Source organism: Melozone crissalis, unplaced genomic scaffold, assembly GCF_028551555.1.
Source record: "Melozone crissalis strain CALT ecotype California unplaced genomic scaffold, PUWL_Pcris_2 ptg000042l_1, whole genome shotgun sequence".
Taxonomy (NCBI): Eukaryota; Metazoa; Chordata; class Aves; order Passeriformes; family Passerellidae; genus Melozone; species Melozone crissalis.
Genome location: NW_026535820.1, coordinates 17,893,613 through 17,913,037, shown reverse-complemented (window position 1 = coordinate 17,913,037; position 19,425 = coordinate 17,893,613). Strand labels below are relative to the sequence as shown.

At 39.3% G+C, this 19,425-nt stretch overlaps 2 protein-coding genes across 7 annotated transcripts in view; one reads left to right on the top strand and one right to left on the bottom strand.

The window, feature by feature from the left end:
• Positions 1 to 4,710, top strand: part of GREB1L (GREB1 like retinoic acid receptor coactivator) — a 132,781-nt gene extending 128,071 nt beyond the window's left edge. For all 4 annotated transcript variants that reach the window (XM_054284611.1, XM_054284612.1, XM_054284609.1 and 1 more), the window contains 2 exons: positions 473 to 611; positions 1,964 to 4,710. In XM_054284611.1, coding sequence (XP_054140586.1) covers positions 473 to 611; positions 1,964 to 2,127 — 303 coding nt within the window. In that variant the 3' untranslated portion in view covers positions 2,128 to 4,710. The remainder of the gene's footprint in view (positions 1 to 472; positions 612 to 1,963) is intronic.
• A 565-nt stretch (positions 4,711 to 5,275) lies between these two features.
• The window catches only part of ESCO1 (establishment of sister chromatid cohesion N-acetyltransferase 1), a 33,003-nt gene continuing 18,853 nt past the window's right edge, over positions 5,276 to 19,425 (bottom strand). For 2 of the 3 annotated variants that reach the window (XM_054285116.1, XM_054285117.1), the window contains 4 exons: positions 12,215 to 12,304; positions 9,581 to 9,724; positions 8,549 to 8,736; positions 5,276 to 6,213 (listed from right to left, as the gene is read on the bottom strand). In XM_054285116.1, coding sequence (XP_054141091.1) covers positions 6,066 to 6,213; positions 8,549 to 8,736; positions 9,581 to 9,724; positions 12,215 to 12,304 — 570 coding nt within the window. In that variant the 3' untranslated portion in view covers positions 5,276 to 6,065. Of the gene's footprint in view, positions 6,214 to 8,548; positions 8,737 to 9,580; positions 9,725 to 12,214; positions 12,305 to 12,888; positions 13,012 to 19,425 lie in introns of those variants that run through there. The other variant, XM_054285118.1, reaches the window with a different exon arrangement.

Below are 19,425 nucleotides of genomic sequence, written 5' to 3'. Positions count from 1 at the left end.
AGCAAGGGTGTTGTTCAGACAAATTTTATGGAGGTCAGTGGTAAGATAGAGGCGGCACTCTTTGTTATATAACAGCCATCACAGCACTGAGACACAAGAGTGCTTGGAACCACAAGCATCAGGATTTCCCCCACTTATGGAATCACTTTGTTTGATAAATGTATCCTTATTAGAATAACCTGTATAATCTATACAGTCATTATAAGCCGATAATTTGTAGAGGAAAAAAAAATCAAACTGAATTACAGAGAGCCCTGAAATAATGTGTTGCAGACTTGGTGACCAAATTTGAATCTAGAGGTTTCTTCTGTGTGTTACTTCTTTGGAAAATTTGCTCAGTACTGCAATCTTGTAGGATTGGATTTTTATCAGAGCACCAGCTGACTTGCCTGTTATCACTTAAGTTACATTCCATTCCATATAAGTCTTCCTTAGACATTTCTGAGACATTTCTTTCCCCCTTGTGTTTCAGGTGGCCATATGCTACATTAGCTCTCGCCCCCACTCAGTCAATGTCAACTGTGAAGGGGTGTTCTTCAGTGGACTTCTGCTCTATCTCTGCGACTCCTTCGTCGGTGCAGACCTCCTCAAGCGGTTCAGGTTTCTCAAAGGTAACCTCACTTCTCTGCTGGGCATCCTGCTGCCTCTCTCCAACTAATAATAGCATGGATGAAAAGGCAAAGGCAGAGGAATAAAACGCTTGATTAAACAGCGCCATTATTTTCACAGTTTGTTTTGGCACTGTTTTCAAAAGAAATAGATGGAGTGGTTTTTGAGGGGTGTGTGAAACTTCTGTTCCTGTTGGCAGATAATTGAACCTTAGGTAAGCATTGATAAATGACATTCATTAAGTTATTTTAAAGGGACATCAGCAAGGATTTTGGAAATCAGGCAGTGAATTGTGCAGTCAGCAACTTGTGAGAGTTGCGAGCACAGATGTTAGTGATGAGGTTGGGAAATTCTGCTCTGGCAATCAGTCTATAATGGCAGTAAATCTTCAGTTCTGTAATAAGGAAGGCTCTTAGCTGAAGGATGATTTGATCTGTCTCACCAGAACTTGATAAACCTCATAAAAATCTTTATTTTTGTCTTAATGCTGGCAATTAGCAAATTGCCAGAGGAATTCAGTAATGCTGAAGTGTGTTGCAGAGCTCCAGTGCAGTTGGGGTGGCACAGCTGAGCCATTTCCCTCTCTTGCTGACTGAGGATGGTCCATGTGCAGGGTTACCATAGGGATGACCCTCAGCCAGTTCCAAGAACCACATTTTGAAGTGTGCTCCTCTGGCCTCTTGGGCCCTGCAGGGCAGGGACAGAGGAAGAAGGCTCAAAGACACGTTGGGGATGGTCCTGAAGGTGTCCAGTTCTCCTGCTTATTAAATGATCATGTATAACACCAGGTGGAACAAAGTTTGTAAATTTGTCAAGCCACAGAAGAAATTACAGACTCAGAGTGCTTTACCTAGGGCAGCTCTCATACTTAAGGAAGTCAGCAGATTTTCTTAAGTCAGTAATGAGACTGGTTTGGCTTCGTAGAATTTCATCATTGACCTTCTACAAACCCAAATGTCCTATGAAATAAACAGAAAAGTAGGCTTTATTATTTGGGCTTAATTATCAGTAGTAATTTAAAGACCTAGTTAATGTTCTGTCTGCTGCAGTTGATGATATTAACCCTGCTGTCAGGTAGTGACATCCTGTGATCCAAAGCACATCCCACACCATGCTCGCTTCTCCGTGTCTGTGCCTTCCTGCAAATGGACACATTCATTTCTGTCCTTAGGCTCAAAGGATTGATCTGAGCCTGCACTGGCTGATGGTGATATCACTAATTGGTGATAGACCTTTCTAATACTACTTTTTTACTCCCTAGCAGCAGAGATTTCTTTAAAGTATCTTAGGAAAATCAGTGAAGGAAATGAGTTGTTATTGTACCTCAAGAATCTAACGTGCTTTTCAATTGAAGGTGCCACCCTGTGTGTCATATGCCAAGACAGAAGCTCGCTACGGCAGACAATAGTCCGCTTGGAGCTGGAGGATGAGTGGCAGTTCCGACTTCGGGATGAGTTTCAAACTGCAAACAGTAGTGATGATGAACCACTCTATTTCCTTACGGGACGCCACATATAAGCTTCGCTGAGACACCGCTAACAAAAGAAAAAAAAAAAAAGAACTTTTTTTTTAAAAAAGTACAATCACTGTGGAGCAAAGTGCAACCAATATTTATCTTGACTGCTCTAAAGGATTCCCCATATTCTGAAGTAGCTTTATTCTTTGGGGTAAAATTACCACATCGGTTATGATTTAAAGGATCCTGCATTCCAGTTTATTTTCACATCATTCACAACCACCGACACCAATCACACAGCCAACCAAGCTGTAGGATCTGGGAAGAGGATGTTGTTTTGTCAAAGAAGAATCCTTTTTATATTCAGCTGAGTTAGGGGAAGACGCTGCTCCCCTCTTGCAGCTGTAAGCTTGAATGTGTTACCCTAGCATGTGGAATTTATCGAAGATAGGTGGAGAGCCCACCACGTCTCTTCAGCTCTGTGCTGCGGTACAGGAATACTCAGGGGTTTGAAACTACAATATAAAGTAGATATTTGTATTACGAGGAATAGTCTTGTTCTCTGTGCAGTGTTAGTTTAAAATTTGTAATTGTGTACGTATTGAAACTGTCTTTGGCAAAATTTCCACAGGTGTTCGAAGTTTACTACTTAAACCTGAACAAATGGGCAAATGCATGGCAGGCACTGTGCACCCTCAGCAATGGTAGTTTGCCCCAGCAGGCACCCCCTCCTCAGCTCCAGGGCCCAAAGCAAAAGGCTTCTCAGAGCTGCTCTCTCTTCAATTAGAGGCCAGAGTAACTTCCCAGCGATTCACCCTCAGTTTCTCACTCTCCTCAGAGCTTTGGAAACTTGCAGTCCATCCCTCTTTGTGTTTGGAAATGCATCCTCCTGTTCGTCCGGTGCCTTTGTGGTGGACTGACTGCCTGCAACTCCCTCTCCGTTTGCTTTACACTCAACTCCAGCTGGCTGCAGAGCTGAGATCAGGTCTGAGTTGTACCTGTATGAAGCAACACACCAAGTAATGTGCAGGAGAGTAACAGTGCCTGAGCTGGACCCAAGAGAAACAGAAAGTATTCCACAGTAGCTCCAAGGGGGGGAGCAGAGGAGAAATCCCAGGGAGCTGGGACTGCTCAGGAGGGATTCTCCAGCAGCAGAGATGTGTGACCACATCACCTGAAACCATCATCCACGTACCTCTGTAAACACTGGCTCTGCAGCAGCCACACACTGTTGTATTTCCAGCTGCAATACTGCTCCTTGTGAAGGTGTTCCAGAACTAACTCAATGCTGTAGCATTTGGCTGTCAGAGGTGGATGCAGCAGGGCTCTGTTCCCCTCACACTCAGCAGGTGTTGTCTCACTGAGGTTTGCACACACACCTCCCAACAATTGTCTTTCTGCACATCGTGACACCCTCTAGCAGTAAGAAAAATGCAGTGTTCTTAAAGGCTATTCAGGAATATGAATTTACTCCCCAAAAAAACAATGAAATTAATGCATCTTTATACCTGACTTGCAGTCATTGCAGAAGGACCTGCCAAAACTGCATTTTTTTTTAAGGCATAGTGTTAATTAAGCAACTTTTTTTATCTTGCGAAGAGATGTTTACAGATGAATAAACATAATATATTTGACAGAGGCCAAAGTAAAATGGTTTGCATATGTCTGTGTTGATGTAGCATTATTTCTGATGCTGTAAATTTAGCAAATTTCACATGAACAACCCCTCCTTTCAGTAAATCTATTTTTATTTTCCTTCAGATACAACCTGCCTTACCTATTTTAACACAGGGAAGATGTAGGGATATACAAGATGATTCTTGCAGCATTTGCTACATGCCTGAATGTACTCCAGTAGCTCTGGTTTTGCCAGAGGACTTAAGGCCAGCCCCCAGTCTTAGCGTGGTGTAGAAAAGTGTCAGGTATTACATGTTCAAAAATGGTTTCCTTTTTGTTTGTGTATTTGATGTTTGCACTAAGTTCTTAAAATTCCAGGTGCTGAGACTACCAGCAGGAGCTAGCCCACTGGTGGAGCAGAGCAAAATGGTCCTGAGGGCTGAGAGTGCATTTAGAAAATCAGTGTATTTGCCTGCCTTTACCAGCTAATAGTTAAACCCATTTCCTTAGTGCTGTCCCCTACAGAAGCAAGTTTTGGTAATGCTGTGGCCAGAGTGCACTACACCAGCCCCAACAGCACAGGCCTGTCCCATGGAACACTTTAAATTGGCTGCCTGTGAATTCCTGGCAAGGAGACCCTTGGTTGACAGGCACATGATTGCTATTCCATTTTGGTTTTAAGCCTTGCCATTAAGGCCATTCTTATGAATGTATGAAAACTGGCCAGCGTTATATTTTACCTGTAGATGTGCTTGTCTATTCACAGGTTAAAACTGAATGTAAACTAAGATTTAAAGAATCATATGCAGATGCTTTTTGCTTAACTTATGTAATTGCTTTTTGTGACTTTTGGAAGAGGGTTAAAAACGTTGCTTTCCTAGTGTAAAGTTTTCTTAACCAAAAACTTGGTGAATCTAGCTTCACTAGTCAGTCTACCTCATGTTACTGTTTATGAACTGAAACTGTCTGAAGTTGTGGCTATGGTATGTTTATAATGTGCTTTCATTAAATTTGAATATATTAAGTTACCATTCCAGACTGCCTCTCTCTTAATGGGTCCTGCTCTTCCTTTCTGAGCCCACCACAGAGGATGGCTTCTAGAGTTCCTGTGCACCTGCACCACTTTTCTGACAAAGCTCTTTACAGGCTGCTCACAGTCCCCAGGAAAATCACACATGGCAGCTTGGAAACAAACAGCCTCTGCAGCCCAGAATCCAGCACTGTTCTGCTACTCCAGCTTTAAGTACTCTTGAGTATTGTTTGGGATGTGGTGCCAGGTCTTTGCTTTAGCTCTAGACCAAGGACAGCACACCATGAACAAGCACATCCTGACTGCACACAGGTTCCAAAATGGAAACAAATGCTAAGTTTAACCTTAGCTAAATCTTTCCCATCTTCCATTAGGGCTTTAAACTGTTACTCAAGACTGAAGGCCCCCCCACTCACCTCACTATAAACCTTGTACAAGGGTGGTCTTGATCCAGAGCTCCTGGGGGCACTGATCATGAGCATGTTATTTTTTTCCCACCAAGAAAAATAAGAAATACAGTAAAGATTCATTCACACTTAGTATTATACAGAGTAACTTTAAAAAAGCTATCAAGTATTTTATTTTTAATCTATCTACATTATGTACAGATCAAGAAAGGCCACAGCAGTTTTTCAACATACAAACCCTTTGAAAGAGGAGAGATTTATGAAGGAGTGACAAGTATCAAAGTGAAGTCCACTAACAAAGGTATATACTCAGTACAATACTTGAAGAATGACGAGTATACCAGTCCTTGGGCTTTTCATTCCACCTTTAACTCCAAAACTCATCTGGGGGAGAAGGGGACAGGGGCTACATCAGGATTCTGATGCTGGTGCCGGGAGCAGGGTACAGGGGCACCCCAGAAGGCACCGTACAGCCTGTGAGGGTTGTTGCCCACACTTCCTGCCCCAGTTCCACTGGGCACAGCCTGGAACTCTGTCAGACAAGTGCTGGTAGTGGCAGCTGGGGCAGGAGCCCAGCGCTCCAGTACTGGGAAGCACTGGTATATCACCTCAGTAAGAACTTCAGCATGTACTCGTCAGCCAGACTAGAGTCTTTGCATTAGTTTACAGTCCACTATGAACAATTTTCTGCTGCATGTAAACATGAATAACTAGATAAAATACAATCAAACTTTTGTAAAAGTTAATAAAATATCTTTCTTTTAAAAAAACAAGGTTAGCCTATTACTGCATTGTTTACAATTTTAATAAAATAGTACAACCGTTTGGTTGTTACCAGTCCTGAGTTCACTGTAATAAAAATGGCCCTGGCTTCTGCTGAAGGTCTGCACCCACTCCATGCAGTTTGGCAGAAGTCTCCAATAAAAATGGAATTCCTGCAGAGCAGTTAAGTCTGGTGCTGTCCATTGAGGAAGTTATATACCAGGAACTGGCCAGTGCCACAGTACTGTGTTGCAAAGAGCTTTCCATCAGGAGTGGGGTCAGAGAAAGCAATTTCTTCCTTGCTTAAGTATGAGCCATATATGAAGTTGCTCCTGTTTAAAAAAAGGGAAAAGGAAAAAATAAAAGATGATAATTACCCTCAGAGAATCATGAAAAATATTTATGCTGTTAGGTGACAAACCATTAATTAAGTGGCACAGACACTCAAAAGGAAGAAGTTCTGTTAGGAGGAGATGGGTCTATTCACAGGATTTATCTCCTCCTTCCAAAGAGCAAGAAGGACCACTGGCTCTGAGAGAGGGTTTTATAAGGGTCTGGTGTTTTAGAAGGAATATTTGTACATAACAGTTACATCAAGAGTTCAAATCCAGAGTTTAAAATAAAAAGTTTGAATTCATTCCAAAGATTTTTTAATAGAAATGAGAGCACTAGGGCTGCGCCTACAATCACTCAGAATGAAAACAAGCTATTAATCAAGTTGGGGTGCTTATGGAGGGGCCTCAAGGGACCAACCCCAAGGCATAATTTCTACATACACATTCAGTAATTAACTATACAAAAAGAATTAACTTGTTCATGAAGAGTATTTCCTATATGTTTTAGTCTTATTTGAAAGGAGAGCGGGAATCAAGTGATAGCATTCTAATTCCCTGGCTGGCTGCGTGAGCCATTTTAGAAAACCGAATTCAGGGTTTAAGACCTCAATTTGTGTTAAAGGGAGGTGTTATTTTATCCTTAGAAACAGAAGGAAATCCCTTTAGACTTAAGTTCTTTAGTTTCTATAAAATAACCAGAAATGTACTTGAAGAGCAAGTAGGAGTTTCACTCATATGGACATCACTATTAAATACATTAAAGAGAAAAAGATAGAAAGAACAAAATCCTTTTTAATTACTACCAGCTTTATTCTCTTCTCTTTCACGTGTTCAGGAAGATGATTTTGCAAGGTTAAGACCGAGTGGATTTCTGTGACTCCAAGGTACTGTGATAGCCTGAGTGAAATGGGGCAGACATTCTCAAAATGAACTTCAGTCTGTTATGATGCCTTCAACATTTTGAAGTCAGGATTTAGCTGGTTACCAAAATTATCCCATTCCAAGTACCTTTTGCTGTGGAAAATATTTAGGTTTAGGCAGCTGAGCAGATGTAAGTGCTTACTGCCATCCCAAAGCAAGTCTCACTCCTTTCCTTTGCCTTCTGTAACTTCCTAGGCTCCCTCATCAACACCAGCTCTAGAGCTTATCAGACCTTTCTATAACCCAGTAATGCACCAAAATAATGCAAAACTTTTTAGTGAATACAGCAGTGAGCTAATGGAAGGCCAAACAAGCACCAGAGCACAGCAAAAGGGGAGGTGCTGTGCACAGTAACAAGGAAAACTGAGACCTCACTAACTGCAACGGGTCATCAAAATTTATTCTAAAGATCCTTTAGGGCTGTAGCTGAGGAAGTAACTTCAGCATCATTTTGGAAGAGAAATCTTTCCTTTAGAAATAGTTTCTAGGAAGCTACAGAACACACTATTAAAAATCTGCCAAAAACATAAGCAAATCATGAAGTTAATATACTTCTGTGAATACAGCTTTACTGTCAATAGGTCAGCCAAAACATGATCTGATCATGATTTGCTCCACCAGCTGGGCAAGATGAATTGTGCAGGGCAAAACAGCTTTGCTGAGCTTTCCAAGTACCCAAGGGGGTGAGGACTGGCAGAGGCAGCAGTAGCCGTTTTAGAAACTCCAAAAAGATGAGGCGAGCACAAACCTGACAGCCCAGCCATCGTTAAGATTCGAGCAGTTCTTGCCATTACTCAGAACTGACATTTAAACTTCTTGGAAAGAAACCTAAGGTTTGGAGATTCAACATTTTAACATTTATCTAGACAATAGCACAGATGTTTGAGTCCTTTTTATGGACTCAAACATTCAGCTGGAATACACACCACTAGCTACTAAAGCTCCATGGAAACTGAGAATATCCAGAAGGTTCAGTGAACCTGAGTATATATAAAAGAGCTAAAACATAACAACAGCTGGAACCACCAGACTACACCCATAGTTTGGTGCACTGGGTCTCTGTTGCTTCCTTCTTGCTACCTCTAAGTAATGGACAATCAGCCAATGGTTGGGTCCCAGTCCATGGGTAATCTCACACTTGGACCAAAGACAGTCCTGTGTCCTTTACTCATAATTACTGTGGAGGAATTACCCCCGGAGTCTGCCAGGGTGACTCGTTACCATTACACTCAAATGTACTGACATTAGTTACTGAACTCCCCCTAATACTGGAACTGTCAACTGTGCTCAAGTCCATACCTCCAGCAGCACCAGCAGCTTGGAAATACAAGCTTGGGACAGACATAACAATCAATGTCTTGCAGGGAGTTGTGTGTAAACCACGTGTGGCTGAGGAATGTTGCCCTCTCACCTGAGACACTCTATCATGCGAGAAGCGATCTTCTTGCGGCGCATCATGCTGAACACCCAGATCCGACTGATCCCGCAGATTGCGGGCTCTGGAGAAGTTGAGCAGCACCACGCTTTCTGTCTCTCAAATATCACTTTCTCATTTTCTGAACTGATTTCTGGAACCTTCTCTTCTATAACTCTGTAGCCCTGCAGATGATGTAAAAAACATTCATTGCTTTATAAAAGCATCACTAATGACTGAAGAAAAGAATTAATGTTTAATTTATTTCAGTTAAACACACTTGGCTGCTAAAATGCCTTACCAAAAAGACTGTATTTTTGCATCTCATTTAATTTCTCATAACAGTTCCAAAAATCAAGAAAATTATAAAAGATTAAATAAAGAAAAAACCCTCTGAAGTTTCTCTCACTTAAAATAACAGCAACAAACAATCCAAACCTTATTACCACCTGTATTAAAGTGTTTGCATCAATTTCTCTGGCTTTGACTAGGACTGTTTTGCTTGCTGTCTGATAATCCCAAGGGACAACAGAAAACAATACACTTTGGAATGAAGAGACAGATTATGTGACATCAGTGATTAGCACTACAATGACCTCTTGTACTGCCTTCCAGTGCAGTTCTGTCCTCTGCATTTATTTCCTGTGGAGCTGTTTGACCCTGTGGTGATTCAACTCAATCATACAGAACATCCACTCTTTCATCCATGTTGGATTTCTGCTGGGTAGGGAGTCGAACCTGCTTGTTGACAAGCAAGAGCACAGCCAGAGCTGTGTAACAGCAGAGGAAGAAAAATTCCACCCCTCAGCTATATCAAGTTTTTAAATTATGAGGTCTGAGCCAAGTGTGACACCATCCATGTGTCTCTGCTCAGTGTCAACCACACAAAACTGAGTAACCACATTTCAGAATGGTCCAACCACCCAGTCTCTTCCTCTGTGGAACAGGCACACACAGAGTAATAATCTGCTGTGTAAAACAGTTATTAAGCACTGACATAGATTATCTTTCTCTAATTCAATCACTTACCCACTGGATATGTTCTGCAATTAAGCAGCCAATGACTTTTTTGTCATTCGAAATAAAAAGAAGAGTTTTAGTTCTAGAGTAGCACATGAGAGGAGTTTGCTGAAATCCCAAGTCATTGTCTACCATTTCTCTGATTTCTTCAACCTGTCAAAATAATTGTAAATGCTGTATAAGAAACACATCTAAATGCACATTTTTATAAATTTCCATTAAAATCACAGAGTTGCAGAAATGTATTAGGGTATCTAGAATACTGAAATCTATTCCAAAAGTTAAGGATCAGCCCAAGTAACCTGCAACACATCATCTGCATAAATGTTCCTTCAACAATACTGGTCTGGAAATAGGAAGAGTAGAGACCCCTCAGTCAGCTTCCATTGAGTCCAAACTTCACTAGACAGAGGCTAATAGAGAGAATGCAGATAATCAAACTGTGAGCTCTGATATTTTTGAAGTCAATTAGATCGCCAAGGAAAGTTAAAGCAGGTTTAGGATTTTTTGTTATTTTTGAAGTCTTGAAAGAACTAATCCATTAAGGGTTTTGAGCAGATACCAGCAGGCACAGTGCCAAGGCAGGTAGAAAATACAGGCATTTGTTTTAAAGGAGTAACTATTTCCTCTTTCCTTCAGCTTTTTACTCATCCACTGGATTTGCAAAGAGCAACTGAAACTAAAAATAAAATTTTGTTTAGTATTAGCAAGTTTAGCAAAAATAGATAAACACCAGCATGAACATAAATGAAAGCTTATGCATGAGCTTATATTTTACTGAGGCATTCCTGAACCTACATCTGGATGTTGGAACAGCCTCTATCATCCCTCATCTCCTGTAAGACAAACAAGGTGCCCTCACCTGTGGTGCAATAAATGGCATAAGCTTCTTGAAGGCAAGTTGTAGTTAGAGCAGAAATGCACAAGGAGAATTACTGATGCTGTATCACAGAATCACAGAACAGGTCAGGTTGGAAGGTACCACATCTGGTCCAACCTCCCTGCTCAAGGAGGGCCATCCCAGAGCACAAGGCACAGGATTGCATCCAGACAGTGCTTGAATATCCCCAGTGAGGGAGACTCCAAACCCTCTCTGGGCAATCTGTTCCAATAAACAGGCACCCACACAGTAAAGAAAGCTGGGTTAAAAATGCTTTAAAAATAAATTTTAACAGGTATGAATTACTCTCTATTTTCTCACCTTCAGGTACTAATCATTTAATGACACATCCTATTATCTGAAACACCAAGTAAAACTATTCTTGAAATCAGGCACCCATGCTTTTGACAGCTGTAAGATTCTATCAACTTCAGCTACACAGAACTAGAGAGAACTCTGTTCCTAAATGACTTAATTTGCTACAGTCTTCCTTCTTTTTCTGCAGCCATTATATTAAAAATGAATGTACAACTAATGTACTAAAATTAGGGGAATCCCACAAGAAAAATAAAACTTAAAGAATAAACTTATCTGCATCAAATGTGAAAACCTGTAGTTTCTTTTTAATTCAGTAACTTAGACTAAAGAAACCTGCTACAGCCACACCAACAGCAAGAGCTGTCTTGGGCATCCATTCAGCCTCCAGAGGTCCCTTCCACCTCAACCATTCTGTGACCCTGTGACAGGGATACTGTAAAAAGTCGCCATGAGCCACAGCAAATCCCCAGCTAAGCTGAGTCAGTGCCAGGGTACAGTGAAATGACACTTTCAGATGTATGAACACAGGTTAGCCAGCAGGACACTGAAGTACCAACTGCTTTAAGTCCCCATTAGTGTGCTGGGACCAGTTTTAGAGCTTCATGGAAGACTTGAGTCATGGCACAAATGGAGATTAGCTAGAAGAGAGCATGATAATGAATGGAGCTCTAAAATACATTATTTAGGAGTATAAAATAAAAAAACCAGCACATCCAGTCAATCTCCCTAAGCTAAAAAAAAATCAGTTTGTTCAGGCACAAAAAATCTGCTGCCAGGAGGAAAAGAAGAATGTTTTCTTTAGCTGTGGCAGAATGATTAGTACTAATGAGCTTAAATTGCAGTATGGAGATTCTGTTAAGACAGACATTCATGCTAATGTTCTGGTTAGCAAAGCACTGTAATACTGTCTGAAGAGGTCAGACAAACATTTAGTGGTAGAATTTTTAGAAAGTCGTCAGATGCATCATAATCAGAGCAAATTCTGCTTTGGACATGGCAAGAGACTAGATGACTTTAAGGCCACTTTCTACCTAATTCTGTTTTTATCAGAAAGTCACCCAGAGAATGGTGCCACATTTGTGCTATGTTATAAAGTTAATAAATTTCACTGCATTTAAATAAAACAGGAAGTTTATATTACATAAAATATCTGTCAGACATTCTGCAAGGATACTTAAAACAAACCAACCCCAAACTTTAAGAAGTCAGTTGGCTGATGCTCTTCCCACCCCTGCCCAGACCCGGCCTCTCTATGAAGAAACCAGCAGTGCTTAAGAGTGAGGTACCTGACCTTCTGAGGAAAAGGGAACAGAACCACTGCAGTTTTGAGTCCAATTTCAACTGTTCACATGTAATTAACACAAACTTTTCCAGGAACATTCTCATTACTTATATGAAAACATCACACAAAGCAGGACATACAAGTCCAGTCCTTCTCACCATACCTTTTTAAGTGCATACTTTGGGTCATCAGGAAGAACCATTATTATCTTCCCATCAGGATATTCAGCCAAGATTCTCTCCTTTTTCCAACCCTAAATAAAACAAACACTTATCTAAATCATATACATGATGTACTTTTACAAACAGAAGTGGCAAATTATTGTTTTAGACACTGAATTTATGCAGATTTGACATAATTTAGCAGTTGCTTTGCTAGAGAAGTAAACTTCATCTAGCCTTTTAAAATAAGCATAACAGATAAAATATGTTATTTATACAATAATTTATACAGTAACCTAACTATATCTAAAAACAATGTGAAAGCACCTTACAATTTCCCAACTAGATTTTCCCCCAGAAGTGCAGAGCAAACTCAATTTTAGAACAGAACTAACAAATTCAGCTCACATACTGATTTCCAAACCATGTAAATACTTATTTTTTGAAGTCCAGTGAATGAGAAAGCCCTAAGTTTTATTAGAAGATTTCTTTTTAACATAGTTACCTCCACAAATACACACTCAGTTTTAAAAGTCTGGCATGCGAAAGACCTCCAGGAGGTTCTAAGTGAACTGACTGGCATGCAGCTGCCCAAAATGTAAGGAATAGTTTATTTTGTTACTGATCATAATTGTTAAAGCCACAAGAAGGATACTAGAAAAAAATTTATAACTACCTTCTAAGAATCTAATAGGGAAGGAGACTACGTTGTGTGTATCTGAAGTATAAACATACTCAAAAAAATAGAGGTAATTAACTCTTCTTCAGATCCACACTCGTGGTGAATAATGAGCAGTACCTGCATGGAAAAAAACAAAACAAAAAAGCCACTTAAATCTAGCAAGATGGGACTGGTAGATATTAGAACTGAAGTTGCTTTGATGGGACCTAAAAATATTGAATGCAGAAGTAACTTCAGCCACTAAAAAGGCTGATCTACAAGTCTTACTTCAAAGCAACTTTAAATAAAAAAGTCTTTGAAGAAACAATACTGATGGAGTGATTCTCATTGAAATCTGCACCTTCCCATAAAATAACGTTTGACTGAAGACCAAGCAATGGAATTTGGCACTACATGAATGCCATATATACTACCACAAAGAAGTGTTAAACTTCAGTGTTATAATACTTGATCTGCACCTCATTTTATTCATACTGATTTTACTCCCTTACCCCAAGGAGCACATGAAGTGAAAAATTTGAGATATGTATCTACTTGCTGCTAGCCCTGCAACTATTTAAGTATCAGTTTAGCACCCAGCACGGCAATCATCGCAACACAGACACCATTTTAATCCTGTCTGCTTTTCTTCTCAGCAATAACTGAACAAATGAAGATCCTACTTGAATTTATTTATATTATGGGCTTAACAAAAAGGGCAGTAAACAGCAGTGTCTTATTTAGGGGAGCAGGAAAGTGTAATTTGTGGGATTGTAACATGCCTCTTGAGACTGTCATCAGGAAAGGCATCAAAAATCAGGGAAAGATTCCTACTCTCCAACCTCAAACCTTACCTCTCTCGAATTTTTGTCTTTTTCTGCCTTTTGGCTACCTGCTTGCTCTGCAAGAGCTTTTTACTGCTTATTTTAAATCATCACTCACTGTTTGATAATCCTGCCATTACAGCATCCAGACCGCCACAAGATTAATGAAGAAAATTCAACACTAATTTTCACGTTAAGGTATCCTGTTAATGGTATAGCCAAGTATTTCCACAAAATGAAATCAAATAAAGAACAGAACACTTCCCAACATCATAGTATTTATGCCTTTAAGCAACAGTATATTAGCACAAGTCTAAAAATCTGTAAAAATGCAATAAATGGTTCTCAAATGTATACGACTCATTATTTTCATTACTGTCCACCTGTTCATCTTCTTAAGTGATCTGTATAATATGGAGACTGATGATATTCACAGGAGGGGTCGTTTCTAAATGGAAGTATTCTGGAATTCAGAAATGCATCTTTTAGATGCGGCTTTCCAAAAAGTTTCTGCAAAGCCTAAACTCATGCACATTTTTAGTGAAGCCGTTTTACAGCCATATTGAGCCTTTAAAGTCATATGAAGCTCTAATAATGTTATAAAGAAAAACTATGATTTTATATATTTTTCTGCACCTTATTGCAGTGTTTTGCTTCCTTTAAACCACGGAAGCAATGCACAAGACTGGTCACAATTCTGTGATATTATAACACTGAAGGGAAAGTGCTACAGTCACAGCTGGGACTAATCCTATTGGATATTTACAGTACACAAAATATGCTTTAGTGACAGCATTCTCATGTGGTCTGAAAATCATTTCCCTAAACACACCTATTAACAGTTTTTAACCAATCCCCCACAATTTTAACACTACTAAAATACTACAGTCTGCAAGGTATTTCAATAATTGAGAACTAAAGTGGGACTCTTTCAGCAGGCAGATAACAAGAAAGACAAGTCTGCAATATATAGTATTTTACTGAATGACAGAAAAACTGCTTTGCCTTTTCTTTTAATTGACATTACTTTAGGACATTAAGACTTATTTACTATTAAATCAAATGCCCATTGACACACATCCCCTGGGATGACCAAAGAAGTTAAAAGGGAAGCTACTCTCTCACAGGGAAACATGTTCTGCAAGTACACATGTTCTGGAGTAAAAGCAGATGATGACAGCACTCATCCCTGATGCTGCAAGTCTGTGCCCAACAACAGATGACCTCCAGGCAGCAGCAAGGCAGGCAGAGATCCTTCACCACAGCTGGGCAGGCTGGTGCTGCAAGGAGGTGTGTAAGCACTGCAGCAACCCCTTCCTCTCTCCATGTTGGGACTATTGACCCTACAAGTATTTGTAACTGCTTGAGAAACTAAGGCAACTCTGCAATGCACTGTTAGCTCCTTCCCAGTCTACCTCTAACTTCCTCCCAGTTCAAACACGAATAAAGGCTGCTTCTGCTGTGTTTATTAAGGGGCAATGGCAATAGGAGTACAAAAGACATCATTACAAAAATGGCAATAGAGAGAAGCACCTGCTACCAGATCATGAAATAGTGTGGACAGTAGCTACCACTGGAGTGCAGCTCATTGTTTTCACTGGGTATGATGTAAGTATATAAAAAATGAGGTAGAACAGAGGGTGTAAAGATAGCTCCAAGATTAATAGTACAGTAACTAAATGCTCAGTGCTCTGTTTTTCATGAATTATGTTCTGCTAATAGTTCAAAATAATCTCTGATGTAGATTTGTCTTTAAAAGTGTAAGTTATCAGATGTGATAGCCTGCTGGCCATGAATTTCCTAAGTTTTTAGAAATTCTTACATATGAGTAGGAAATGATATAGCAATGCTGATGCCTTTCTGTTTATGCCAGTTCTGGCTTTTTTGTACTCACTATTTCTCAACCAGACACAAAAAGATGAAAAAAACCAGTGTTTTTTTCTTATAAAGCTTTTTGCCTCAAAAATACTGAGAAAAACATGGTTAATACTGTAAAATTCCTGATCTTCACTATGAAAAGCATTTATGAATTTTTCCCTAGTAATGAAGTCTAGTGTGAAATTTTGTAAAATATTGTCCTTGACAATTTGCAGCAGAGAAATGGGTCTGTTGCATTCTTCTTCCTGACAAGTACAGATATTCTGCCTCTCCTTCCTAGGCATGGAATGTAGAGAATGAGTTTTTGACTGCAGAACACATTAAGATACTTGGATATAACTTCTAAACTATTAAAACTTCTCACAGAAGAATATAATGGTGAGAACTTCATTTGTAACATTATTTTTATGTCATACAGATGCATTACTTTTGGAATTAACGCAAATCAAGACAAGTATGAAATCCTTCTAAGACAACATGAAGTTCAGCACCATCTTCAATCCCAATATCCTATAAATTTCAGATGCCAAGAAGTCAAATATTGCTTTTCTTTAAATGTGAGAATCCTAAGAAGCTCAGAGACTAACTTGGGTACAGTTACAGCAGAATAGCTATAAACTTATCAAGATTACACAGCCCAAATAACAGTTTCCCCCATTTTCTTAAGCTCAAGATATTTTTAACCAAGAAGATGAGCTTGAAATACAAACACATTAACTGCAATCACATATGACACCTGAATCCACATGCATTTACTAACAAGGTTTTGGCTTTGCAACTTCAGAACACCATTAAAAATGCCTTGCTCTTACAAAAATATTTTGCAGAAATACTAAGTTGATCCTACATGGTATCAGAGAGAGGATGCAGAATTGATACAGTGCGGTATCACAGCTAGATAATTTTATAAAACTGAATCATTTATCCATCCCACAGAGCTGCCCATCCTGCTGGAGCTAACACCTGATGTGTACATCACTGCTCGGTGCACACACACACAAACACTAGAATGGCATCATTTGTCTGTCTGGAGACTTTGAGATGTCTGAAACCAGAGGAAATTGAGACACATTGCTCCATTTGTCTGCAGCTGGGGACATCTTTCATTCCTGCTCCAGTGCTATCCTTGGCTATCTTACCTTCTTGCTAATTTAATCTGCATGCTTCTATTAATAGAAAATGTCACCCTTAGGAAAACAATCCTTGCCAATCTTCTGTTCTCAAATCTAGAAATTGTCATTACACTTGTCAAACTTCCTCTCTACACACATGGCCTACAATTACCTTAACATCTCTAACAGACACCCGTGACAAAGCAAGTATCCAATACTAATTCCTTGTTAGCCTGTCCTTCTTTTGGGGTCACCACAATATTTCTAGAGATCTAAACAGAATTTTTTACTACAAGGAGTAAGACAGGCCTTTAAAATAACCCACTGAACAAAGTTGTATTCTGTTGAAGATAATAAGTAATTTATTATTTATATGCAAACTATCTTCTGGCTACTCAATATTTTTCTAAAAACCTACAGAGCACCTCCAGGCAGGTGGGAAAGACACTAACAATAATGTCCATTTTCACAGTTCACAGCAAGGAAGTCTAGCATGACAATGTATACAGACATACTTTTTTTGAGTCTGTGAAATGAATCATTCATAGAACTACTAAGCCCATAACAAGAGATGCTTAAAAGGGACAAAAAACTGAGAAAAGTTTTCTCCAGTCAGACTGGGACATCATATGGCATGGAGAATGTGAATGACAAGAGAATGACAAATGCTTATAAAATCCCTTAGAATGGCCTCTGAATCACAAGTAATGGCAAACATATTAACTACTTATAAAGAGTGTCTGGAGAGCTATAAAGTAACATGTCAAGGTCACTGAGACCACATGTTCCTGGACCAGGATGTCCAACCAAGGAGTTACCAGGACTTTCCCAGTTAATCCCCTGATGCTACTGTTCAGTTAACACTGTCAGGGCAAGGAAGACAGTTAAAATTTCAATGCAGTTAGCTATATACAAATATCCAGAAACCATCCTTCCAACAATGCCCGCTAAAAACCTCCTAGCAAAACCAGGAAAATTAGCAATCATTCCAGTATTTCTGGCTGACTAAGAATTAACAAGTAGTCACTTGGTGTACTAATTCGCTGCCAAGAAGACTTATCTTAAATTGAAGTTATTTTCTAAGAGGAGGCGAGAATGTTTCTGTCACAATACTATCAACCAAGAACCAGTGACTCCAGATCAAATGACTCGTGGTAAAAACTCATCTATTTAGAATGGCTAAAGTTACTCATCCATGCAGAAAAGTGTTAAGATTGTTAAGAGGGGAAAAGACCAAGAGGGGAATTTGAAGACTCCTATGAGTTCTCCTTTCACCTCTTACTCTAGTTTCCATTCCAGAATAACCATCTAAATCATGGCTCTACAGTCATCTACAAAATACAACTAAAGTCTCAAAAGATTACAGAGAAACAACTCTTTACTCATTGAACTAGACAAATAATTTGCTTGAGTACACATTGTTGGAAGTTTTAAGAAGATGGTTAGCAACTGAGAAAACAATAGGGAAAGTTTTTTTTAAATTAAAAGCATACCTAACTCTGTATGAAATTATTTATGGCTGGTTTAAGGCAGTCCGCTCATTCACGTTAATTATGTAGCTACCTTAGACATACACACAAGTGTGAGATTTCAGCTCTTTCAACTTCCAAAATATCCAAAACTTCAGTACAGCTTCTTACCCACATGAAGCTACTGAACTCATGTGCCAAAGAGCTTCTGTCCAAAAGAACTAAACATCATCTTCTGTGAATTATGCTTACATCTTTGGTAACATTCAGGATCTGAAAGCACTTGAATGGGTGGGGAGAGGGAGGACAAACAGGAATAAAATGGGGAAATGTGTTTTATGCTGCCATTTTAATGTAGTGAGTCCCACCACAATTTCTGCCCAGTCCCACCCAACGACGTACCTAACATGTATCCCAAGAGATCTTTCCAGATGTCCAGATAATTTGGCAAAAACTAACCAAGGACAGAATAAACATCAAAACTATTCACCAGAGACTTTCAAACACTTTAGGGATGAAGTTATATCTTTGTATTTGCAAACAGTGGGATAAAAGTATGCTTGAGATTTAAGAGTAGCCCAACAGCCATTTGGTGCCTACATGAAACAAATAGGTGGCCTCAGTTCAGTTATCCTGGAGGTCTTATCTACTCGAGTGTAGAGTACTGAAGGTAACATGTATGATAAGAAAATAGACTTTGTGGATTCCGTTCTGGATTTCAGACATGTGAACAGGCATTTCCAAGGTCTTGTAATATCAGCTAGTGTGAAGTAGCTGATTTTACAATATGCTTGAAATTATACAGAATTTTTCAAATCTGAGATTTAATGAGAGATACTCAGAGAAAGCATATATAATGAAATTTTCAAATACATATTTTAAAGATCACATTCTCATAAATTCAGTATAGCTTCAATATGCTATGAAATCATATCAGTTGAATTCCTAGGCAGTGTCTCCTCAAATTACACATAATTAATGGAAAAGTAATTTTTAAGTCTTCTAAGATCACACAGTTACAAAAACAGGACAGTCAGCCCTTCATCTGACTATTAAGTCAACTGCTGCTGTGAACACCAGTTGTAGAGAAACCTGTATTTAATACTTTCAGAACAGTGACATTCCTTTGTTTTCCTATCACTACCCTCACACCTCCCCAAGATCAGGTAATTGTAGCAGAATTAATAATATGGCAATGAAAGACCATTATTGTATTAACTATTTTTATACATAATATATAACCTGTCTACCATGGCTCTTAAAAACATT